This window comes from Spermophilus citellus, assembly GCF_964194105.1.
Source record: "Spermophilus citellus genome assembly, chromosome: 7".
NCBI lineage: Eukaryota > Metazoa > Chordata > Mammalia > Rodentia > Sciuridae > Spermophilus > Spermophilus citellus.
The window spans coordinates 50,238,670-50,259,099 of record NC_138188.1 but is presented as its reverse complement, the minus strand read 5'-3'; the positions used below and the strand labels follow the sequence as shown (position 1 = coordinate 50,259,099).

Sequence of the window (20,430 nt, the reverse complement as noted above, 5' to 3'; positions counted from 1 at the left end):
CTAACTGAGGCTGTGAGAGTCCTTGATATCCTTGCATAAAGGAATTAAGGATGGGTCAAAGTGAGGCCCAGATACAACTGACTAAGATAAAGAAAAAAAGTGGGGGGTGGCAACTTGGGGGAAACAGGGCAGTTAAGTACCCCAGCTTCAGGAACCCAAAGTGTCCACAGGCATCTGGTTCTTTGCATTCAGCACCTGGTTTCTTGTTATCCTCCTCCGGATGTCCCCTCCAGGATGTCCCCTCCTGCTTCAAACAACAGGGATAAATTAGCCCTTCTTTATTACCAGGGTGGTCTCTGTGACCTGTCCTGGCACTGACCCAGATTCACAGATAGAAAGCAGCTGTGAGGAGAGCAGCCTTGGACACAGGTGGGAAGAATTCCTTTATTATATAATGAAAGTTGATAAAACTGAAAAAGGAAGCACATATCCTTTCAACAAAAATTAAGTATGGCTGCCCAAAACAACCCAACATCCCGTAGTTAACCTTTTCTTTCTTTTCAAGCATTATGTACATCCTTCATGTTGGTAACCTTTTACTGTTTTGTTTTTCCTACAGCATATTAATCAAAACTTATTTAAATCAAGTTTGATATTATACTTACAACAGCAATTGTTTTAATGTTTAAATGCCAACACACACAACTTTGATCATCTGGGGAAATTTTCATTCAACTCAAAGAGGGGCACATATTTACATCTTAGTCTTCACAGGTTGCCTCTGGATCTCCTGTGTATTTGTTTCACCCTTTTCTACGAAAGTGTAAGCAACTGAGAAGTTCTCTGATTTTCAGCACTAAGGAGTGGTTGCTCATGCTGTCCTTCCACATTTCATAAGTCATTCTGAATTTGTCATAATAACTGTCTTTTTTCAGGTTGAAATCTGCTCCAGTTGTTTCCAAGTAACTGTCTTTTTTCCATATTTTTCTCCAGGAGTCTTTGAATTTTTCCAAGTAACTTTCTTTTTCAGATTCTTCCTTCCATATTCCTACTCCTTTTCTTAAGGCTGTTAATTCGGCTTTAAGTAAGTTTCTGTGAATTTTCCAATAGGTGTTAGTGTCATGATTTAGCCCTTTCACAAGGACAGTTTTGCCCAGGCCTCTTCTCAAAATCTCTTCATTCAGATTCACACTAAAATATCTACCCTTGAATTAAAAAAAATTACAATTATTTAAGAAAATTATTATTATCCCATAACATCAGATTTACCTTAAAATCAGTCATTCATCAATTTTAGTCCTCTAGGAAAAAAAAAAGCCAAACTGTCTAACAAAAGGGTCAAGAACTTAAAATAGCTACTGCTAAATTTGAGAATTACACAGAAGAAAACCTTGCTCAAAGTCAACGTACTCCCTATATAAGATGGATTGCACAACTCCTTGGTCTCTAACCCAAAGAGGTGCAGCAGCAGCCAGGCATAGAACATACTTTCTTGGCTTAGTGGTGCTGTTTATGGGACGGTGGGGCAGGAAGCAGGAGTCTCGATGAAAGCAAGCAAAAGAAACTAAAGAAATTAAAAAACAGTCCAGGCTCTGTGGTGCATGCCTGTAATCCCAGCTGCTTAGGAGGCTGAGGCAGGAGGATCACAAGTTCAAAGCCAGCCTCAGCAACTTAATTTGAGAACCTGTCTCAAAATAAAAAATAAGAAAGAGTTGGGGATGTTTTCCTAAAGAAAATGGATAAATGGATTTCCTCCCCAGTAATTCATCATATGAAAGAGATCCTGTTTAGCAATTTTTATAGTCCTTGTGGGATTTTAATCTAATAAAATAATCTTACCTTTAGACAAGTAATTCACAATTAAGCTCTCTTTTTAAAAAATATTTATATTTTAGGTGTAGATGGACATAGCACAATGCCTTTTTTTTTTTTATGTGGTGCTGAGGATGGAACCTGGGTCCCGCCCCCCCTGTGCTAAGCAAGCGCTCTACTGCTGAACCACAATCCCAGCTCTCACAATTAAGTTCTAAAAATGTGAAAACTCCAGATTTTAAACCAGGAAACAGTTTATAAGACCATATAAAGAAATAAAGTAATATTTTCATCCATTCATTTATTTAGTCCTACTGGGGATAGAACCCAAGGGTGCTTACCACTGAGCTACATCCTCAGCCTTTTTTATTTTTGTTTATACTTTTTTGGGAGGTTACCAGGATTGAACTCAGGGGCACTTGACCACTGAGCAACATCCCCAGTCTTTTTTCTTGTACTTTATTTAGAGAGGGTCTCATTGAGTTGCTTAGCACCTCACTTTTGCTGAGGTGGGCTTTGAACTTGTGATTCTCCTGCCTTAGCCTCCCAAGCTGCTGGGATTGTAGGTGTGCATCACAGCACCCAGCAGCCTTTTAAAATTTTTTTAATTTGGAAGCAAGTCTCCTCAAATTGCTGAGGCTAGTCTTGATCCTCCTGCCTCAGCCTGAGTATCTGGGATTATAGGCAAGCACCACCACACCGGGCTTAAAATCATAATCCTTTTCCTCTGACTTTATTTCCTTGATCTTGTTTGACATATTGTTATGGGCCAGGCTATATGAGCAATGACCAAACAGACTCCATTTTGCTCTGAGACCCCTCGTACAGAAGAAATGCTTCTCCCAGGGAAAGCCGTGCCTCTTCCCATCAACTGTTGCTTAGCATAGCATGTTTGGCAACACAAAATGGCAATTCTTTTACAATGTGAAGTGTTCTCTCTTCAATTCCCATTTTTCTTGGACAATGTACCCTGTCAGAGGTTGATTGTCTAGAGTTTAGTAACCATTCTATACTTGTACACAACTAGGGACATTTTGGCCCATTCTTTTCTGCTTATTATTTTAGATCTCATGATGTTTGTTTATAGTTTTGAATCATAGCAACAGCCACTTATGCTTTAACATGGTTTTGAACTATAAAAGGTGTACTCAAACCCCAGAGGGGGTCGAAGGGTGTAGACTTGCAGCCTACCCCTTGGCCCACCAGCTGGTGGATCCAAACCGCCAAATGGTGAATAAAGTTTCCGTCTCCTGGTTTAACACAGACTCCGTGATTTATTGCAATCTTGCCTTAACAATGTCACATTTACAATGTCATATTATGTGTTATATGATAAAGGACTTTATTTATTTTTTAAATATGTTAAATACATATTTATATGATATAACTAACCAGTGAAATTAGAGTAATGTTTTTATTTTTTTGTGGTGTTAGGGATTGAACTCAGGGCCTTGTACATGAGAGGCAAGCATTCTACCAACTGAACCATACCCCCAGTCCCTCATAAAGGACTTTAAAACTAAGACACCCTGCTCTTCCCCCTGCCACTGCACTTCTCCCACTTCGTTTTCCCACACTCTCTCTTCAGTGAACACCCACATGGGCAGGCTCTGAAAACAGTCAGAAATCAGTTTGGGTACAATTTTGTATTCTGTTTTTAAAAAAATATTAAGCCATAAACTTTTTTCTGCATCGCCGTTCCTGGAATCCAAAGCTGCGCTGCTCGCAACTCAACTGAAGCTGGAGAGGCAGAGGCCAGGGGAGGGAGACGGATCAGATCTGCATCTTCAGGGGGCCCAGAGACATGGGCAGTGGTAGAAGAGGGGAGGGTACAGCAGGACACGAGGCAGGAAGTGCACCTGCATGCTGAGCTAGGCAGAGCTGGCCCAGGGCAGGTCACAGTTCCAGGTCCTGCCTTGCTGTGCTGCCCAGGCCTTGAGGCCAGTTCCTCAGTTTCCATTCTCAGCATAAGGAAACTTAGCTGCAGAAAAACAATTTATCAGGGTATTGGGGAAACTGGGCCTTTTTATTTTAAAGGACTCCGTGGTAGTTACAGTCTTCATAATTATAATTTTCTTTTTAAATTATACAATCATAATTATAATTTAACAGCTGAATGTCACTGAAGTGACCAAGGAGTAATAGCTAGCTTTGCCCATCAAAAGAAAGCATGTGTGGGGCGCGGTGGTACATGACTGTAATCCCAGCATCTTGGGAGGCTGAGGCAGGAGGTTTGCCAATTCAAAGCCGGCCTTGGCAAAAGTGAAGTCCTAAGCAACTCAATGAGACCCTCTCTCTGATTAAAGTACAAAATAGTGGCTCAGTGGTCGAATGACCCTGAGTTCAATCCCCAGTATCCTGCAATTGCCCCCCACTCCCCGCCAAAAAAAAAAGAAAAAGCATGTCATAGACCCTGGACAGGGGTTCGGCAGAGAGGAGGCTCCAGGACCCCCTTCCCACAAGGCTTTGACCCGTTACACTGATGAGAAAGCTCTGAGGAGCTCTTTAGAGGACTGGCCTCGGGCCAGAAATTAAAATGCTTGGCTCTAGTGTCAAAAGACAGGGTACATGACATCTCCACCAACTGTGAAAAACCATGAGAGACGCCAGGCTGAAAGACTCCCTGGAGTCTGGGGGCCATGGAGGCAGGGCCTCCATGGGACTCAGCTGCAGCCAGGGAACCCCAGGGCACCGGAACACACTCAGGCTGTGCCAGAGGCAGCCTGCTCATGAGTGGCCACTGGACCCATGTCACAGACCCTGTGCGAAGCACACGCATCTCGTCCTCCATGGCTGCACAGTTCCTGTCACACAGCACCTGTTCTCAACTCAAGAGAAGCTTCCTCAGGACAGAATTTTTACTCTCTTGTAATAAATCAGCTCTGCCGGCTCAACATAAGCCCCCATTTTCCCTTCCTTCTTTGAAGGGTGACTCAGAGCTGACCAAGGCTGTGTTTCCAAACTGCAATTACTAAGGCCCCAGATGACGGCGTTTTCATTTATGCAGCTTCTGAGTTTCCACCGCTTGACAAGGCAGGGAACTGGACCAGACTGAGCAGTGCTGACCTGCAGAAGCACCGCATGTCCCCCAGCTGACACCGGCCACTCAGCATGGTGACCTGAGGCACTGCACATCTGCGAAGGTGTAAATACTCTCAATTACCAGGGTCAATGTCACTAATGATTCAAAGGGTGTCTTTAGAAATAAATTTCCATTTTTTCAATAATGAACATAAAACAGGGCTGGGGATGTGGCTCAAGTGGTAGCGCGCTCGCCTGGCACTCGTGCAGCCCGGGTTCGATCCTCAGCACCACATACAAACAAAGATGTTGTGTCCGCCAAAAACTAAAATAATAAATATTTAAAAATTCTTTCTCTCTCTCTCTCTCTAAAAAAAAATATTAAAAAAAAATAAATAAAACAGACACATAACATTGGTAACATTTATATGTGAAACAGCTGGTTCTCGATGTGTGGTCACTATTCACAACAGCTCAAAAAACCAAAATGCTGAGTCCCGTTCATATTGAAAGTTATAGTTAATTACTTACATATGGATAATAAGCACAGAAGATTGCTAGTTACTGCTCACACTTCTTACCTTATTCACTAAGAGGTAGCAGAAGAGTGTCTCGTCCTCCCTCCCAAGCAACTGGAACCACAGCAGCTGGGAAGGCCGAAGCTCCTCCTGCAGCCACAGCCTCCCGGGCTCCGTGAGCGCCACTCCCGCCAGCCTCACCAGCAAGAGGCCCTGGGGCTCCTCTGAGCAGGCCAGGTAGAGGAGAGTAGGATTAGGAACAGGCTGCAAAAGCAAGTCCCACAGCTGTCTGCCCCACCCCCAGAGAAACTCCAAACACTGTCCTATCTATAAATACTCTAAGTTCAGGTTCACCTAGTTTTATGTTCAAGTTTTCTTTCAGAACAATACAAATGTATAACAGATGGAGGAATTTTAAAAACCATTTCAGAAAGCTCCAGGGTAGGAGGAGATTTAAACCACTTAACCATCTTCTTCAACCTTCCGGAGGCATTTCTACAGATGTGCACATAAAGCTAGATAAGGGCATTCGGTTTAGTAACACAGGCTGCTGCTACCCCAGCACTGTAAAAATAGCTTCGTCATTGATAAGGGTTTAGCTACAAGGGCTGGAGTACTGATCTGTATCAACGTTATTATCACCTTTTCATAGTTTGCAAAACTGACTTCCAATCAGAATTTTGTCAATTTATATTCAGTATGAAGATCTATTTATCCAAACCCTTCATAAACTTTTAACCAATTTAACTTTAATAACAAAATGTATTTATCTGTTATTTATTTATTTTTAGATGACAGGTTCTCACTGTTGCCCTGGCTGGCCTCCAGCTCTGGGCTCAAGACCCTACTGACACAGCCTCCCCAGTGCTGGAAATACAGGCATGCACCACCGTGACCTGCTTAGAATTTTATTTTAATAAAAAAGTTTGTAACTTTCCAAAAAGGAATTTTTAAAAATTTAGTGTCTTTAAAAAAAAGAAGAAATTATATATTTAACATTTATAGATCACTTATAAAGTGATTGAAAGTAGAAAGTTCTGCTCATCTAATTTCTAGGGGAAAAATACTATTTGCATTCAAGAAGAACCCTGTTATGTGACACTGGACATACATTCTCCTTCAAACATGGGCATCTTAAAACTGTCACCTTGGGTTTCAGCTAGAGAAACATCAAAAGGTGTAGGAAAGAGAATGTACTCTTTGCAAGAGCCTGTGATATGGTAAATATACCAATTAAACTAAAGTAGAACATGCAATGAAAGATGAGGTGGCACCCAATGAGCAAGAGAAGCCTAAATACTCAGAGGTCTCCTCCAACCCCCTTAGAAGCCACCACCACCAGCCACCTTCCTGTAAAAGACCCCACAATGTGAGACCAGAGCAGGAAGTGAATGGTCTGACTCAAATTCCAACTAGACCTTGAGTCTTCATGCCTAAGTCCTCCCTTGATAAAGGTCACTGAGTTCCCTCCAACAAGGAAATTCCCTGTTGAGCATTTAAAACATGAAGTGGTCAATAATAACTGAACAAGAAATCTTCCAGAAGCAAATCTATGCATTAGGTAAGACAGACCCACAGTGCGGTTCCACCAAGACATTGGAGTTTTTTTGGAAAAGCAAGTGTTACTTTTAGAAGTCTATGATTTCTAATCCATGACTTTTGAGTTTTGTTTTTGTTTTTTTTTTTTGTTTTTTTTTTTAATTTTTTATTGGTTGTTCACAACATTACAAAGCTCTTGACATATCATATTTCATACATTAGATTGAAGTGGGTTATGAACCCCCAATTTTACCCCAAATGCAGATTGCAGAATCACATCGGTTACACATCCACAATTTTACATAATGCCCTATTAGTAATTGTTGTATTCTGCTACCTTTCCTATCCCCTACTATCCCCCCTCCCCTCCCCTCCCAACTTCTCTCTCTACCCCATCTACTGTAGTTCATTTCTCTCCTTGTTTATTTTCCCATTCCCCTCACAACCTCTTATATGTAATTTTGTATAGCAATGAGGGTCTCCCTCCATTTCCATGCACTTGAGTTTTGTTTTTGTGATGTGAACCCTTCCATCTTCCCAGCCCTTCAACAAATCTTTTCTGCAAGCATTTTTTAAAAAGCCCAGTGCATACTGGGTGGGATGACAAGAAGATGCTGAAGCCACTGAGCAGGTTGAAGGCTGGACCAGGTCTTGGGAGCGAATACAGAAACAGGGAAGGAGCAGGAAGTATGTCAAGTAAAGGAAAGACCAAGGGGAGGCTGCCACTGAGGAGTCTCCACACTTCTGTTTCCAGAGATGGGTAGGAAGCTTTGTGATTAAATATTTTTAATTTCTGGAAAAACAGCACATGATGTAAAAATGGATTTGTTGTAAACAATCTCACAGTTATACAACAACTGTGTACAACTGCTACACAGTTATAATAGTATAAATGAATCCATGACAACAACTTGACAAGACAGGAGTCTCACCCTGGTGTCATGTACTCATGTCAATTTTTTTTTTTTTAAACACCAATGCTAAGAGAAGCTGTGGATAGTTTCCATATGACACTGCAGGTTTTGTGATCATGGGAAGAGGCTGCCCATTGCATACTGAGGCCACATAGGAAAGGAAGCAAGCACTAAATATCTGCTGGAGGGACCAAGCATCCCAAAGGGTTCAGTTTGTGAAATATTATATATTTGTTTGTTAAAGTTCTAATTATTAGAGCATGTCAACTGCACAGCATACTGGGTTTTGTTATGACGACTTCATCCATGCCCAGACCATACTTGGGTCCTACTGCCCTCCTCCCTCTCTTTTCCTCCCTCCCTCCCTCCTGCTGGGTCCTTTCCATCCCTGGAGCCTCCCTTCTGCTTTGCTTCAAAGATTTGAAGCTGAGTATGTGTTTGCTCCTCCTCATTCACATACATCAAGGAAAAGATCATGGCAATGGGGGACAGAAGAGTCGTGAGGAAGGGGTCCTGGCCATCTTCTAAGTCCCTTTTGGGCAGAGGTGGAAACCATAACTAGGAACAAAGGCAGGGCGTGTCCCCCAGGCCAGGTACCTCTGCACTGGAACCAAACCTGGGACTACAGCCTCAGGATCAGGGCCTGGGTCACATGCTCACAACACGCCAAGGCCCATTTCTACCACACAGGCCACACAGCACAAGCAGGGAAAGCAGCAAACACTCAACCATGGGGCCACAGCCCAGCTTTAGAGGAAGAAGAAGATGCTCCAGTGTCTCATATTCAAAATGTGCTTGCTCTAGAACTTCCTAGTTCCAACACCAACTTATACGTAACTAGGTTTCACTTCTGAAAACGCAAAATGATCTTTCTTATATGAGCAAGCAATATATGTCAGTCCCCCAAACAGGAATTAGTGTTACCATAAGAGACAGGTGGTTGGCATCTATTGGGAGGTGGAACACATGTGTCTGTTTCCTTAATTTGTACTGGCTACACCCGGAACTCTGGACAGAGCCACCGAAAATGTTTTCTGGCTTATTTTATCCATTATTAGCTAGATGGCTATTATGCAGGACATTTAATTTTGCTTCAGGTTGGGAATGGAAGATCCCCCAAAGGCCTCTAGGTGCAAGGCTGATCCTCAGCTTGGTGCTATCAGGAGGTGGCAGCCTTTAAGAGAGGGGGGTCTGATGGGACGAGGTTAGGCCATGGGCAGGTCTTACACACACACACACACACACACACACACACACACACACACACACATAAACACCCCTGTGTGGGGTGGAATTCAGCTTGGAGCAGGCAGACAGGTGCTCTGCCACTCGGCTACATCCCCTTGCAGCGGTGGGAAGGTGACTGATGCCAGTCTCCACAGAAAATACTAAAACCATAGGGAGGAAATCATTCGGGCATTGGGGTTTCCCAGACCCCTTTAATCTCTAAGGTTCTGGTTCTGGGCACTGAGTCACAGGGACACACTATGATTTGTGTAAGACCCACTGACAACACTGAGCACCTATGCCCCTGCAGGGCCACGGATCCCGGCATGAAGGTCAGCCTGCTGTCAGGCCCAGCCAGGCAGGCAAACAAGGGGAAGGGGTCTGGTTCCCAGAGCCAGGCTGTTCCAGAACTGCACGGCACTGCCTGGGGAGGCATGAGCCCCGCTCAGAGCTGAGAGCCCTTGGGCCCCCTTCAGGCAAGACCCCCTCCAGCTGTGCACGTTCCCTCTGGCTCACTGAAAGAACTGAGGTGTCAGGTATGTTCAGGGCAAAGAATTCACCTTATTCCTCTAGTTGAACCTTGACAACAGAGTTTAAGAAAAAAAGAAAAGAAAACATTTTTCTTCATGAAATTAAAATAGTATTAAGAACAGAGCAGGGAGGAAGAGCAGGAAGAAAAGATTAACATTAAACAGAGACATGAGGTGGGAGGGAAAGGGAGAGAAAAGGGAAATTGCATGGAAATGGAGGGAGACCCTCATTGCTATACAAAATTACATATAAGAGGTTGTGAGGGGAATGGGAAAATAAACAAGGAGGGAAATGAATTACAGTAGATGGGGTAGAGAGAGAAGATGGGAGGGGAGGGGGGATAGTAGAGGATAGGAAAGGTAGCAGAATACAACAGTTACTAATAGGGCATTATGTAAAAATGTGGATGTGTAACCGATGTGATTCTGCAATCTGTATTTGGGGTAAAAATGGGAGTTCATAATCCACTTGAATCTAATGTATGAAATATGATATGTCAAGAGCTTTGTAATGTTTTGAACAACCAATTAAAAAAAAAGATCTTTAAGTAGAACTAAATTAATTCATTTGACAAATTTTACCAGTTCTCTCTGTCTTTTTCTAGTGCCTGAATATCAAGATAATAGGAGAAGGTTCTGCCCATCAGGGGCTTGTAGTTCAGTGAAACATAACTACAGGAAAAGGCGAGTGTCATATTGCATTTGTCATAGCAAACACGGAAGAGGCCAGCTCCAATAGAGGACAGCTCCGCAGGGAGTTAAAACGGTTTCCCAAAGGTGCGCAGGGAGAGGCAAGACCCACCTGGCTCGTGCCCACCCTAAAGGCCCCCCTGGTTCCTCTCACTCCCTCCTCCCTGTGCCTCAGCCAGGTCAGGCATCTTGTCAAAACTTCAAGCTGATGCCCTCTGCCCTGGTGGCAGCCCTCAGGTTCTTCAGTGCTCCTCCTCAGGGGGCCTTCTTGACTCCTCTGTCCTGTAGCTGCCCCTGTCCCCATGGCCCCCAGGACCTGTTCCGTTCCTTCACAGGGCCTAGGACAGCCTTTCCTGTCATCCACTGTCTTCCACCAGGACCACCAGCGCCCAGATCACCAAGGCTGGGTGGCCAGATTTGCTTCCTGGGCATGTACAGAGCTCAGCCCAGACCCAGCAGATGGCCAGCACATGTGGAGTGAAGAGCCCAGTCCCTGAAAGACTGTGGAGTTCATAAAAAGAGAAGGAAGAGAAGAAGGAAACACGGAGCCAAAGAAAGAGTTTCTCACCTCAGGCCACGGTTTGGACGTTCTCTCATGGGCCACAGAGGGTAATAGGAACTAAAATGACATTTTTTGCTATTTTCTAAATACCACCTAGTTATTTCACATAATAGTAATAACTGCAATAGTTACTTGGTTTGTTCTTGCATCTTACTTACTTCTCCATGAAGATATGAGAGGCAAAGTAATAGGAATATGTTCAATTTCTAAACCATCCTCAGTTATCCGGTGTAATCGTCCTCGGAGTTTAACATGCTTTCTTATAAATTCTACTGGGATATCTGAAGAGTGTGTAAACTTTGATGTCTGTTGATTTAGAAAGAGAAAAACACAATTTTTTAATATCATTTTAATTTAAAATCCAAAAGTGTGAAATTGCCATTTAAATATTTAACAAGAAGACATTGAAAATTTTAAATTTAGTTCTTAATTTCATATTAATACTGAGGCATGATTTAATTAAAAGTGTGCAAAGAAACATCAGAACTCCCTGTTCACTATTTTTCTCTTTCAAACTACTTTATATGAGACATTACGCCTAAAACCTAAACACAGCTGAGTCAAATTAAATCAGACAAAACCCTTAACCAACAACACTTCTCATTTAAAAGCCAAAGTTTTTTGTTTTTGTTTTAAAGGGAAAAAAGGCCATCATTAGGAATCTACCTCCATCCCTAACACCAAGGGGAAGTCTGGGGTGGTGGACACTTCTACATTCCCAATGTAAAAGCCTCATTCACCATCATGACTAGTTAGGGACCTCGCCTGACAGAAGGATATGTTAGAACCCAGCTTCCTAAGATGGTAAAGCAGAGCCAATGTCTTTGAAAAATAAGAATAATGCAGCAGAGAAGTCCAGAGTGTGGAGCATTGTGACAGATAAATTAGGTGCTTGCCTACCAAATCAATGGCTTGAGGGAACAAGGGTTGTGCGTGCTTGTACGTGTGCGTGTGTGTTATAAACAAAAGAGACTAAAGAAATACAACAAATATAATGTATGGAACCTTGGGATTCTGATTTGGACAGATCATCCATTTTTATTTTATTTATTTTTGGTATGAGGGACTTATTTTGGGTACTAGGTATCAGTGGCACTTAATCACTGAGCCACATCCCCAACCCTTTTTATTTTTTATTTTGAGGTAGGGCCTCAGTTGCTGAAAGCCTCATTAAGTTGCGGAGGCTGCCCTTGAACTTTGATCATCCTGCATCAGCCTCCTGAGTTGCTCGGATTACAGGCATGTGCTACCATTCTTGGCTAGATCATCTATTTTAAAAAGACACCATGTGACAATTAAGGAAATCTGGATATGTGCTGGGCTAGGTATTGGATACTAAGAGATTACTGCTAGTTTTATTAAGTCATAATATTATAGGGTGAACTGGCATTATGAATCTTGATGAAATAAAATAGAAAGTACACACTACCACCAAAGTATATACATTGAATTTAATAAGGAAACAGACAAATCCAGAACATCAGACATTCTACAAGACAACAAGCATGAACTCCAAAAACGCCAGTATCATGAGACAAAAACTGAAAGAAAAGCAAGTGGGAGTAATATTCTAGAATCAGAGACTAATGAGACAGAATTGGTTACAATGTATGATTCTTTTTTTGTGTGGAACTGGAAATTTAACCCAGGGCCTTATGCATGCAAGGCAAGCACTCTACCAACTGAGCTATGTTCCCAGTCCACAATGTATGATTCTTTACCAAATTTTGGATTTTGACAATGCAATAATTAAGGGCGTTTTTAAGAAAATCAGAGTATGAACTATATTTTAGAAGATATCATGACAAGAATGTTAAATGTAAGAAAAGTGATAACGTCAATGTGCACACAGGGGAGCATCCTTGTTGTTAGGAAGTACATTGAGAAGAGGTCCTGGGTACATCCACACTTGTTTCCAAATGGTTTTGCAGAGGGAGAGAGAACAGCTGTGGAAAAACATTACTCAGTGGTGAATCTAGATCAAACATAAATGAATGTTATAAAATTTGCAGGTAAAGGGATGGCGTTGGAAAAGATAATGCTAAGTGAAGTTAGCCAATCCCCCCAAAAAACAAATGCCGAATGTTTTCTCTGATATGAGGAGGCTGACTCATAGTGGGGTAGGGAGGGGGAGCATCGGAGGAATAGACGAATTCTAGATAGGGCAGAGGGGTGGGAGGGAAAGGGAGGAGAGAGGGGGTTAACAAGGATGGTGGAATGTGATGGACATTGTTATCCAAAGTACATGTATGAAGACACAAATTGGGTGTCAACATAGTTTATATACAACCAGAGATATGAAAAATTGTGCTGTATATGTGTAATAAGAATTGTAATGCAAAAAAGTACATGTATGAAGACATGAATTGGCGTGAACAGTCTTTATGAAAGAAACATTCTTTATGAAAAATTGTGCTCTATATGTGTATTAAGAATTGTAATGCATTCTGCTGTCGTGTATTTAAAAAAATAAAATCAATTAAAAAAAAAAAAGAAGCAGGGAGGAAGCAGATTCTAGATCTACTGCCAGTATTCACTTGAGATGGTGGAATATGCAGAATATAAATAAGAGGGAAAGTATTAAATCAAACCAGAGTCTGGGTCTCCTGACACGGTTGCCTATGACATGCAAATGGAGGATACCATCGTGGGTCAGATGTCACCACGTCAGACAGCTCTCAGGCTGGGACATCACTCAGAGACTGCAATGGGCAGGAGCACTGGGGAAACAAGCCGTGGAACTCTGACGAGGGTCCTCTCCAGTCTGATACAGCCACCAACCACCTGAGTGCCTCATCAGGACCCAGCATCAGGACGGCAGGAACGTAACACCAGAGGCCCAGTGAGTGTTCAGAGGGCTCTCAGCAACCAGAATGACCCAAAATATGAATGTTTGCCCTGGAGCTAATGAAGAAGGAGCAAGGATTAATTTATAGCAGAAAATGTAAAAAAGCTTTGGAGGTTTTAGGAACTGTGAACTTAAAATGACGAAGTGTGATAAAGATGGCAAAATAGAAAACATAAAAAAAAAAAAAGTGCAACCCACTCCCTTCTTCCAAAATAAAGACTTTCAACCTGGGGCACCATCATTAGAAACAGGACCCAGAACAAGAGAAGACAGAGTGAATTCCCTGAATCAGCCCTCTGGTCAAGGCTTTGACAGACCAGAACAAGGCCAAAGGGGAGGGAAAAGAGCCAGAAGCCACACCAGTAGAGAGCCAAGAGCATCTTGCCCAGGGAGTGCGAGGAAGGGGCAGAGAGGCCTTAAAGACATCTTCAAGAACCTGCCTCTCAACTCTGAGGGGTCGCTGCTACAGGACTACAGGACGTAGGACTACAATCAAACACGCCTCAGGTATGGAGTTTAGAACTCACAGAGGAGCAGAGGGAGGGAAGAGAAATGGAGCTCTGTGTTCCCGCTCTCAAGGAGCTCACCTTCTATGTGAGAAAGACCCTGGGCCTCTGCTCCTCTGGATCCTGCAGCAGTAGGAAGCTCAAGGCTGAGCTGCTGGGACACGCCCTACACCAAACAGCCAGGGAACAGCAGCGAGCAAGATACAACCAGGCTCAGGCTCAGGTAAAGGATCCAGGCTAAGGGGCTAAAAGGAAAAGATCCAAAGTACAGGGACATGGGAGGACACCTTGAAAGGAAGTAAGTCCTGAACCTGTGATAAACACTGCCAGCCTCCTGAAAAGGCAGAAAGGAAATGCGGTGTCTGAGCTTCAGACACTGAAGGAGATGTCCTGAGGACAAATGGATAAAGCTGGAAGCTTCCCACAGAAAGAAAATGCAAGGGTTTCAAATTCAAGAAGACACACACTTGAAATCCAGCTATGAGGGATGATCTTCTCTAAGTATCCATGCAGCTCCTCATCTACCTAGGTACCAAAAAAGACTACCTTGTTCACAGGACCATCATCAGCATTAAATGAAACTATATTTACAAAACGTTGGAAGTTCTAGCCACAGCAATCAGGCAAGGAAAAGAAATATGCCAAATAGAAGTAGCAAGAGTGGGCCTCCTTGCCCTGTTCCTGATCTAAGAGGAAAAGCTCTCGGTCTTTCACCACTGTGTATGATGTTCATGGTGTGGCTTTTACGTTTTCTATTCCTAGCTGTTGGGTGCTTTTTCACCTATTTTTTCCCTCACAGTCAACTAATGTGGTGTACTATGTTGATTGATCTTTGTATGTTGAACCATCTTTACATTCCAGGAATAAATCCCACTTGGTTAGGATGCATAATCCTTTTAGTATAAGGTAGAAGTTGGTTTGCTAGCATTCAGTTGAGGATATTTTTGCATAAGGTTCACAAGGAATATTGGTTTGTGTTTTTTTTCTTTGGCTTTTGGATAAGTGGAATGCTAGCTTCAAAGACTGGTTAACAAGTATTTATCCTCTTGAATTCTGGGGAAAAGTTTGAGAAGGTTTGCTTAGTTCTTTAAATGCCTGCTAGAATTCAACAGTGAAGCCAACAAGAACAGTGCTTTTCTTTCTTGGGAGATTTGTGATTACTCATTTAATCTTACTATATAGGTCTATTCGGATTTTCTATTTCTTCATGATTCAGTCTTTGAGTTTCTAGGAATTTATTCATTTCATGTACATTACCCAATTTGATGTATCATATTACTCTATTTTTTGTGTGTGTGCGTATGTCTGTGTGTGTGTGATTTTTTGGGATTGAACCCAGGGCCCTGTGCATGCTATGCAAGCACTCTACTACTGAGCCACATCCCCAGCTCCACAGTACTCTCTTATAGTCCTTATTTCTGTAGAATTGGTAGTAATATACCCACTTTCATTTGACATTAGTCATTCGAGTCTATTTTCTTTTTTCTTAGTCCACCTACAAAAATTAATTAAAATGGATTAAAGATCTAAATAGAACACCTAAAACTTCAAAACTCTTAAAACAAAATACAGGACAAAAAGGTTAGTGACATTGAATTGGCAATGATTTATCTCAGATGTGACTCCAAAGGCACAGGCAATACAGGAAAAAACAGACCAATCAGATTTCATGAAAAATTTAAAACTCCCCTGGATGGATGCTGTCAAGAGTGAAAAAACAATCTACAGAAGGGAAGGGAATATTTGCAAATCAAATACCAAGTAAGGGATGAATATTCAGAAAATATGTAAAACTCCTAAAACTTAACAACAAAAACCAAGCAACTGGATTAAAAAAATGGGCAAAAAGCATAAACACTTCTCAAAGAAGATATATGAAAGCCAAAAAAAACATGAAAACGTGTTCAACAACACTAGGGAAATGCAAATATCACCGGGGAAATGCAAATGCAAATCAAAACCACAGTAAAAAAAAAAAATCACTGGTACCCGTTTGATCGGCTCCTATCCAAACAGCAGAAAATAACAAGTATTGATGAGAATGTGCAGAAATGGAAACCCTCATGCACAGCTGGTGGGGACGTAAAATGACGCAGCCACTACAGGAAACAGAATGGCAGTTCCTCCAAAAATTAAAAATACAATTAACATATGATCCAGCAAATTCACTTCGGTGTACAGACCCAAAAGAATTGAAAGCAGGATCTCAAAGAGATATTTGTACATTGTTGGTCAAAGCATTAATCACAATAGCTAAAATGTTGCAGCAATCCGGTGCCCATCAACAGAGGAATGTGGTACACACATATACCACAGAAGATGAGAAGTCTTAAAAAATTTTAATATATGCTACAATATGGATGAAGACAGAGAACATCATGCTCAGTAAATTAAGACAATCAAGAAAAAGAAAAAGAAACCCCCAAAACAGTCTGGTTCCACTTATAAGAGGTCCTAGATTAGTAAAATCATAGATAGAAAGAGGATGATGGTCGCCAGGGGTTGGGGGCCAGGAGAAGGGGAGCTATTGTTTAATGGGTATAGAGTTTCGGTTTTGCAAGATGAAGAAGTTCTAAAGAAGTGATGATGATCACACACAATAAGAAGGTACTTAATACCCCTGAACTTTCTGTACATTTAGAAGTGATTAAGATATAAATTATCTTACCACGATTAAAAAAAAAAACTGAAAAAAATATACTTGTCAATCTGGACTTAGATTGTGAGAACTGTAACCTAATCAGTCCATCCTAGTTTGAATGGACTGTCTGGGTGGTGACTGTAGGCATGTGGGGTGTGGGTGGAGGACGTAGGTCACTGGGGGCTTCCCTATGGTCCCTTCCCCCACTCTCTGCTTCCCAGCTACCATGAACAGATTAGCACTCCTCCACCACGTCCTTTCACCATGATGGTCTGCCTCATCTTGGGCCCAGAGCAATGGTGGTAACCTACCATGGACTGAACCTTTGAAATCATGAGCCAAAATTAACTTAGGTATTTTGGTCACAGTGATGAAAGATTGACCAATACAACTTATCAAATGGATTTCCACCATGTCTACGATTAAAGCATTGTCAAAAGGGCCAAAATGACAACAAAAATTTTAAAAAATATTTATTTTTTAGTTTTAGGTGGACACAATATCTTTATTTTACATTTATGGGGTGCTGAGGATCAAATCCAATGCCTCGTGCATGCTAGGCAAGAGCTCTACCACTGAGCCACAACCCCAGCACCCCTGTCAACAAAATTTAAAAAAAAAATCTGAAAGCACAAATTATTTTCTACAGTTTAATTATGCCAAGGGACATAATTAAACTGTAGAAAATGCTTTTTAAGATATTTCACAGTGTCTGGAATGCAAATTTAGTAATTATAACATTTTAACAAACTAATCCTTTTCTCTCTCTCTCTCTCTCTCTCTCTCTCTCTCTCTCTCTCTCTCTCTCTCTCTTTTTTGGTTGGGGAGATTGACTGCTCTATCAGTGAGCCACATCCCCAGACATTTTTATTTTTTATTTTGAGACAGGGTCTCACTAAGTTGCTTAGGGCCTTGCTAAGTTGCTGAGGTTGGTCTCAAACTTGCTATCCTCTGGCCTCAGCCTCCCAAGCCGCTGGGATTACAGGTGTGTGCTGCCATACCTGGCTCAGATTCATATGTAAGTGCAAGAGAAGTGATTAAGGAAATACAGGCTACAGTTACTTTCTGTAAAATCCTGTGCATGTTACTTTTACACCAAGATCTTAAAATTCGCCCACTGTTGTAAAATACTATTTAAAAGCTTCCAATACAAGTAACAAAACAATACGCCACTTGAGATAAAAACTATTTAAAAGTGAGAATAAATCGCCTATTGTCTTTTTTTCATTTTTCAACTCACCAGTCGAACACTTCTAACAAATAATATTATTCCAGCTATGGCCATTCCAGTGCTGATGTTCTACGGAAAAGAGATTTAATGATTAATTCTCAGTAATTCTCAGTCACAATAGTGAAAGTGCTAATTAAGAGGGAAAACCATGCAAATAATGCACATCCTCCCAGTGATGGCCCATTTCTTCCCAAAACTCTGGCCACCCTTACTCTCTGTCTTTTTGCAGCTCCCATGGTAACTTGATAGTATTACTTCACCCATCAATTCCTGGAATCATAAAGGGTCTAATACTTCCTGTTCTATGCCCACCATTGTGAGCATAACCTTGCATTCATGGTGAGAATTTAACTATTTGGTAGGAAAACCTTAACACTAAAACATTAAAATACAGCATCTTGACAAAGACATGTGGGTAAATGATGGAGAAAACTTAGTGATGCTTTTTTTTTTCATTTTTTAAGACCTTTATTTTATTTATTTTTATATGGTTCTGAGGATTGAACCCAGTGCCTCACACATGCTAGACAAGCACTCTACCACTGAGCTACAACCCCAGCCCAGTAACGCTTTTAAATTGATTCATTTAAACTGAAGTAGATCTAAAGGACTTCAATATTAAAAAAAAAAATAGGAATATAGACTCCCTCAAAAAGAGTGAGAGTCTAACATACTGTTTTTTCAATAACTACAACTAGTGCATAGTAAAAGAGAATAAAAATATTCACAGGGGACAGTTTGAACTAACTTAACCTATGTGCTAACTCAATACTGCTTGCTCCCACTACCCTTCTGAGGCAATCTGTGTGCGTGCAGCCCAGGACCTTGCACATGCTAAGCACACACGTGATCACTGAGCCTCACTCCCATCCCATCCCTGAGGCCAATTTTTAATTTGAAATAATCACGCATCTATTCCCAGTGAACCGCAAGAGACAAGGCCTCATGGATTGACATATATCAGATCCACTCACGGAGGCTAAGTACATTTATCTAGCACTTACTAAGTGGTAGTCTGAGCACGGTGCTGCCCCAGGACTGTAGACAGACATGGCCCACGCTGCCTGGCTGCGGAGCCATCCTAAAGCTCAATCATTTTTAAGTTAATCATTCCTTCTAAAACCAGCTCTCATTCCTTCCTTTCCTGGGGCCGCCTGGTTTTCCTGGGGCCGCCTAGTTTATCTGGGTTCCTGTGCCCACCGCTCCTCCTTCTCAGCCTCTCCTGACCACTTTTCCCTCCCCAAACGTCAGGCCCCAGGACTCTTCTGTGGCTTTTATCACTTGCTCCAGGGTGTCTTTCAAGGCCAGAGGGTCAGGTCCCATCCGCCCAGATGTGGGACACCTGCAGAATCGTAAACGGAGCGACAAATAGACCACCTCCGGTAACTAAAAATAAAAAGTGTGTGTGTGTGTGTGTGTGTGTGTGTGTGTGTGTGTGTGTGTGTTTTGATTTAGAAAGTTCTATTCTTTGGAGAAAAAGTAATAGGTGAATAGTTACAGCGTTTGAGAAACTATGGTCCATATCTATAAGAAAAATCACAGAAAGGCCCGGGGCCGGGACTGGGGCTGAGCGGCAGCACACCTGCCTGGCATGTGTGGTGAGGCACCGGGTTCCATTCTCAGCACCGCGTTTAAATAAATTTTAAAAATAAAGGTTTATAAAATATATATATATATATATATATATATATATATTCATATATATTATATTATATATATGAAAAAGAAAAAGAAAAAGCACAAAAAGGCCGCGGTTCCCCCACTCTGCGGCGCGCGCGGCCCAGGGTGGCGGCCAGCGCTGGGAGGGACGGTGGCCAGCGCTCGGAGGACCCGGGCCAGGCCTCAGCCGCCCGCTGCGCAGCCCCCGCTCCCTCTGCGCGCCAGCTTGAGCGCGCTCCCGGGCAGCAGAGGGCGGGGCGGAGCCGCGAGGCGCTGTGCCGGAATCGCGGGGCGCCCTGGCCTCCCCAGCTCGGCGGCTATCGCTCCAGGCCGGGTGGCTGTGGCTGCCCGCGTCCCCGGTCCCCGGTCCCCGGCCACATCGCGTACTAGCCCAGCCCTCCCCGCGCCCGACTTCCCCACGCAGGCCCCGCGCTCCCGACCGCGCCGCGGCACCTGGACTAGGCGCAGGTGGTTGTCCGCCCACTGAGAGACCCACGCCACCGCGTTGGGCGCCGCTGCGTCGGGCGGCTCAGGCGGCTCCGGCGGCTCAGGCGACTCAGGCGGCTGTGATGCGAGACCCGCGGACTGCCCCGCCATGTCGCTGCCGCACGCTGTGCTACTGGGCCCCGGCAGGGGACGCGCGCGGGCGGGTCCCTCTGGGGCCACGGTGCTCCTGGGCGGCGGCAGGGGGCGCGCGCGGGCGGAAGGCTCCTCACAAGCCTGGAGCAGGATCCGCATTTTCCCAGGCCCTGGGGACAGGGGTGAGCAAGCATTCCTGCCGCCCAGCAGAGG

At 43.0% G+C, this 20,430-nt stretch overlaps 2 protein-coding genes across 2 annotated transcripts in view; both read right to left on the bottom strand.

The window, feature by feature from the left end:
* The window catches only part of PLCH1 (phospholipase C eta 1), a 215,821-nt gene extending 210,337 nt beyond the window's left edge, over positions 1-5,484 (bottom strand). Inside the window, exon 1 of the mRNA XM_081302587.1 lies at positions 5,355-5,484. The gene's annotated coding sequence lies outside the window, so the exon portion shown is untranslated. The remainder of the gene's footprint in view (positions 1-5,354) is intronic.
* Positions 367-20,275, bottom strand: LOC308653846 (protein C3orf33). The gene is made up of 5 exons (XM_081302588.1): positions 20,092-20,275; positions 17,989-18,048; positions 10,912-11,059; positions 5,355-5,515; positions 367-1,145 (listed from the first exon to the last, which is right to left on the bottom strand). Exons 1-5 carry the CDS (start codon positions 20,233-20,235, stop codon positions 744-746), a joined length of 915 nt encoding a protein of 304 aa, XP_081158714.1. The 5' UTR covers positions 20,236-20,275; the 3' UTR covers positions 367-743.
* Between the last annotated feature and the right edge of the window lie 155 nt (positions 20,276-20,430).

Excerpts from the sequence above, each read along its gene's own strand:
- LOC308653846 (XM_081302588.1), bottom strand. The coding sequence starts at position 20,235 with ATGGCGGGGCAGTCCGCGGGTCTCGCATCACAGCCGCCTGAGTCGCCT. Across the intron at positions 18,049-20,091 it reads ACCACCTGCGCCTAGTCCAG|AACATCAGCACTGGAATGGC; the intron begins GTGCCGCGGCGC and ends TCTTTTCCGTAG. Across the intron at positions 1,146-5,354 it reads GCTACCTCTTAGTGAATAAG|GGTAGATATTTTAGTGTGAA; the intron begins GTAAGAAGTGTG and ends TTTTAATTCAAG.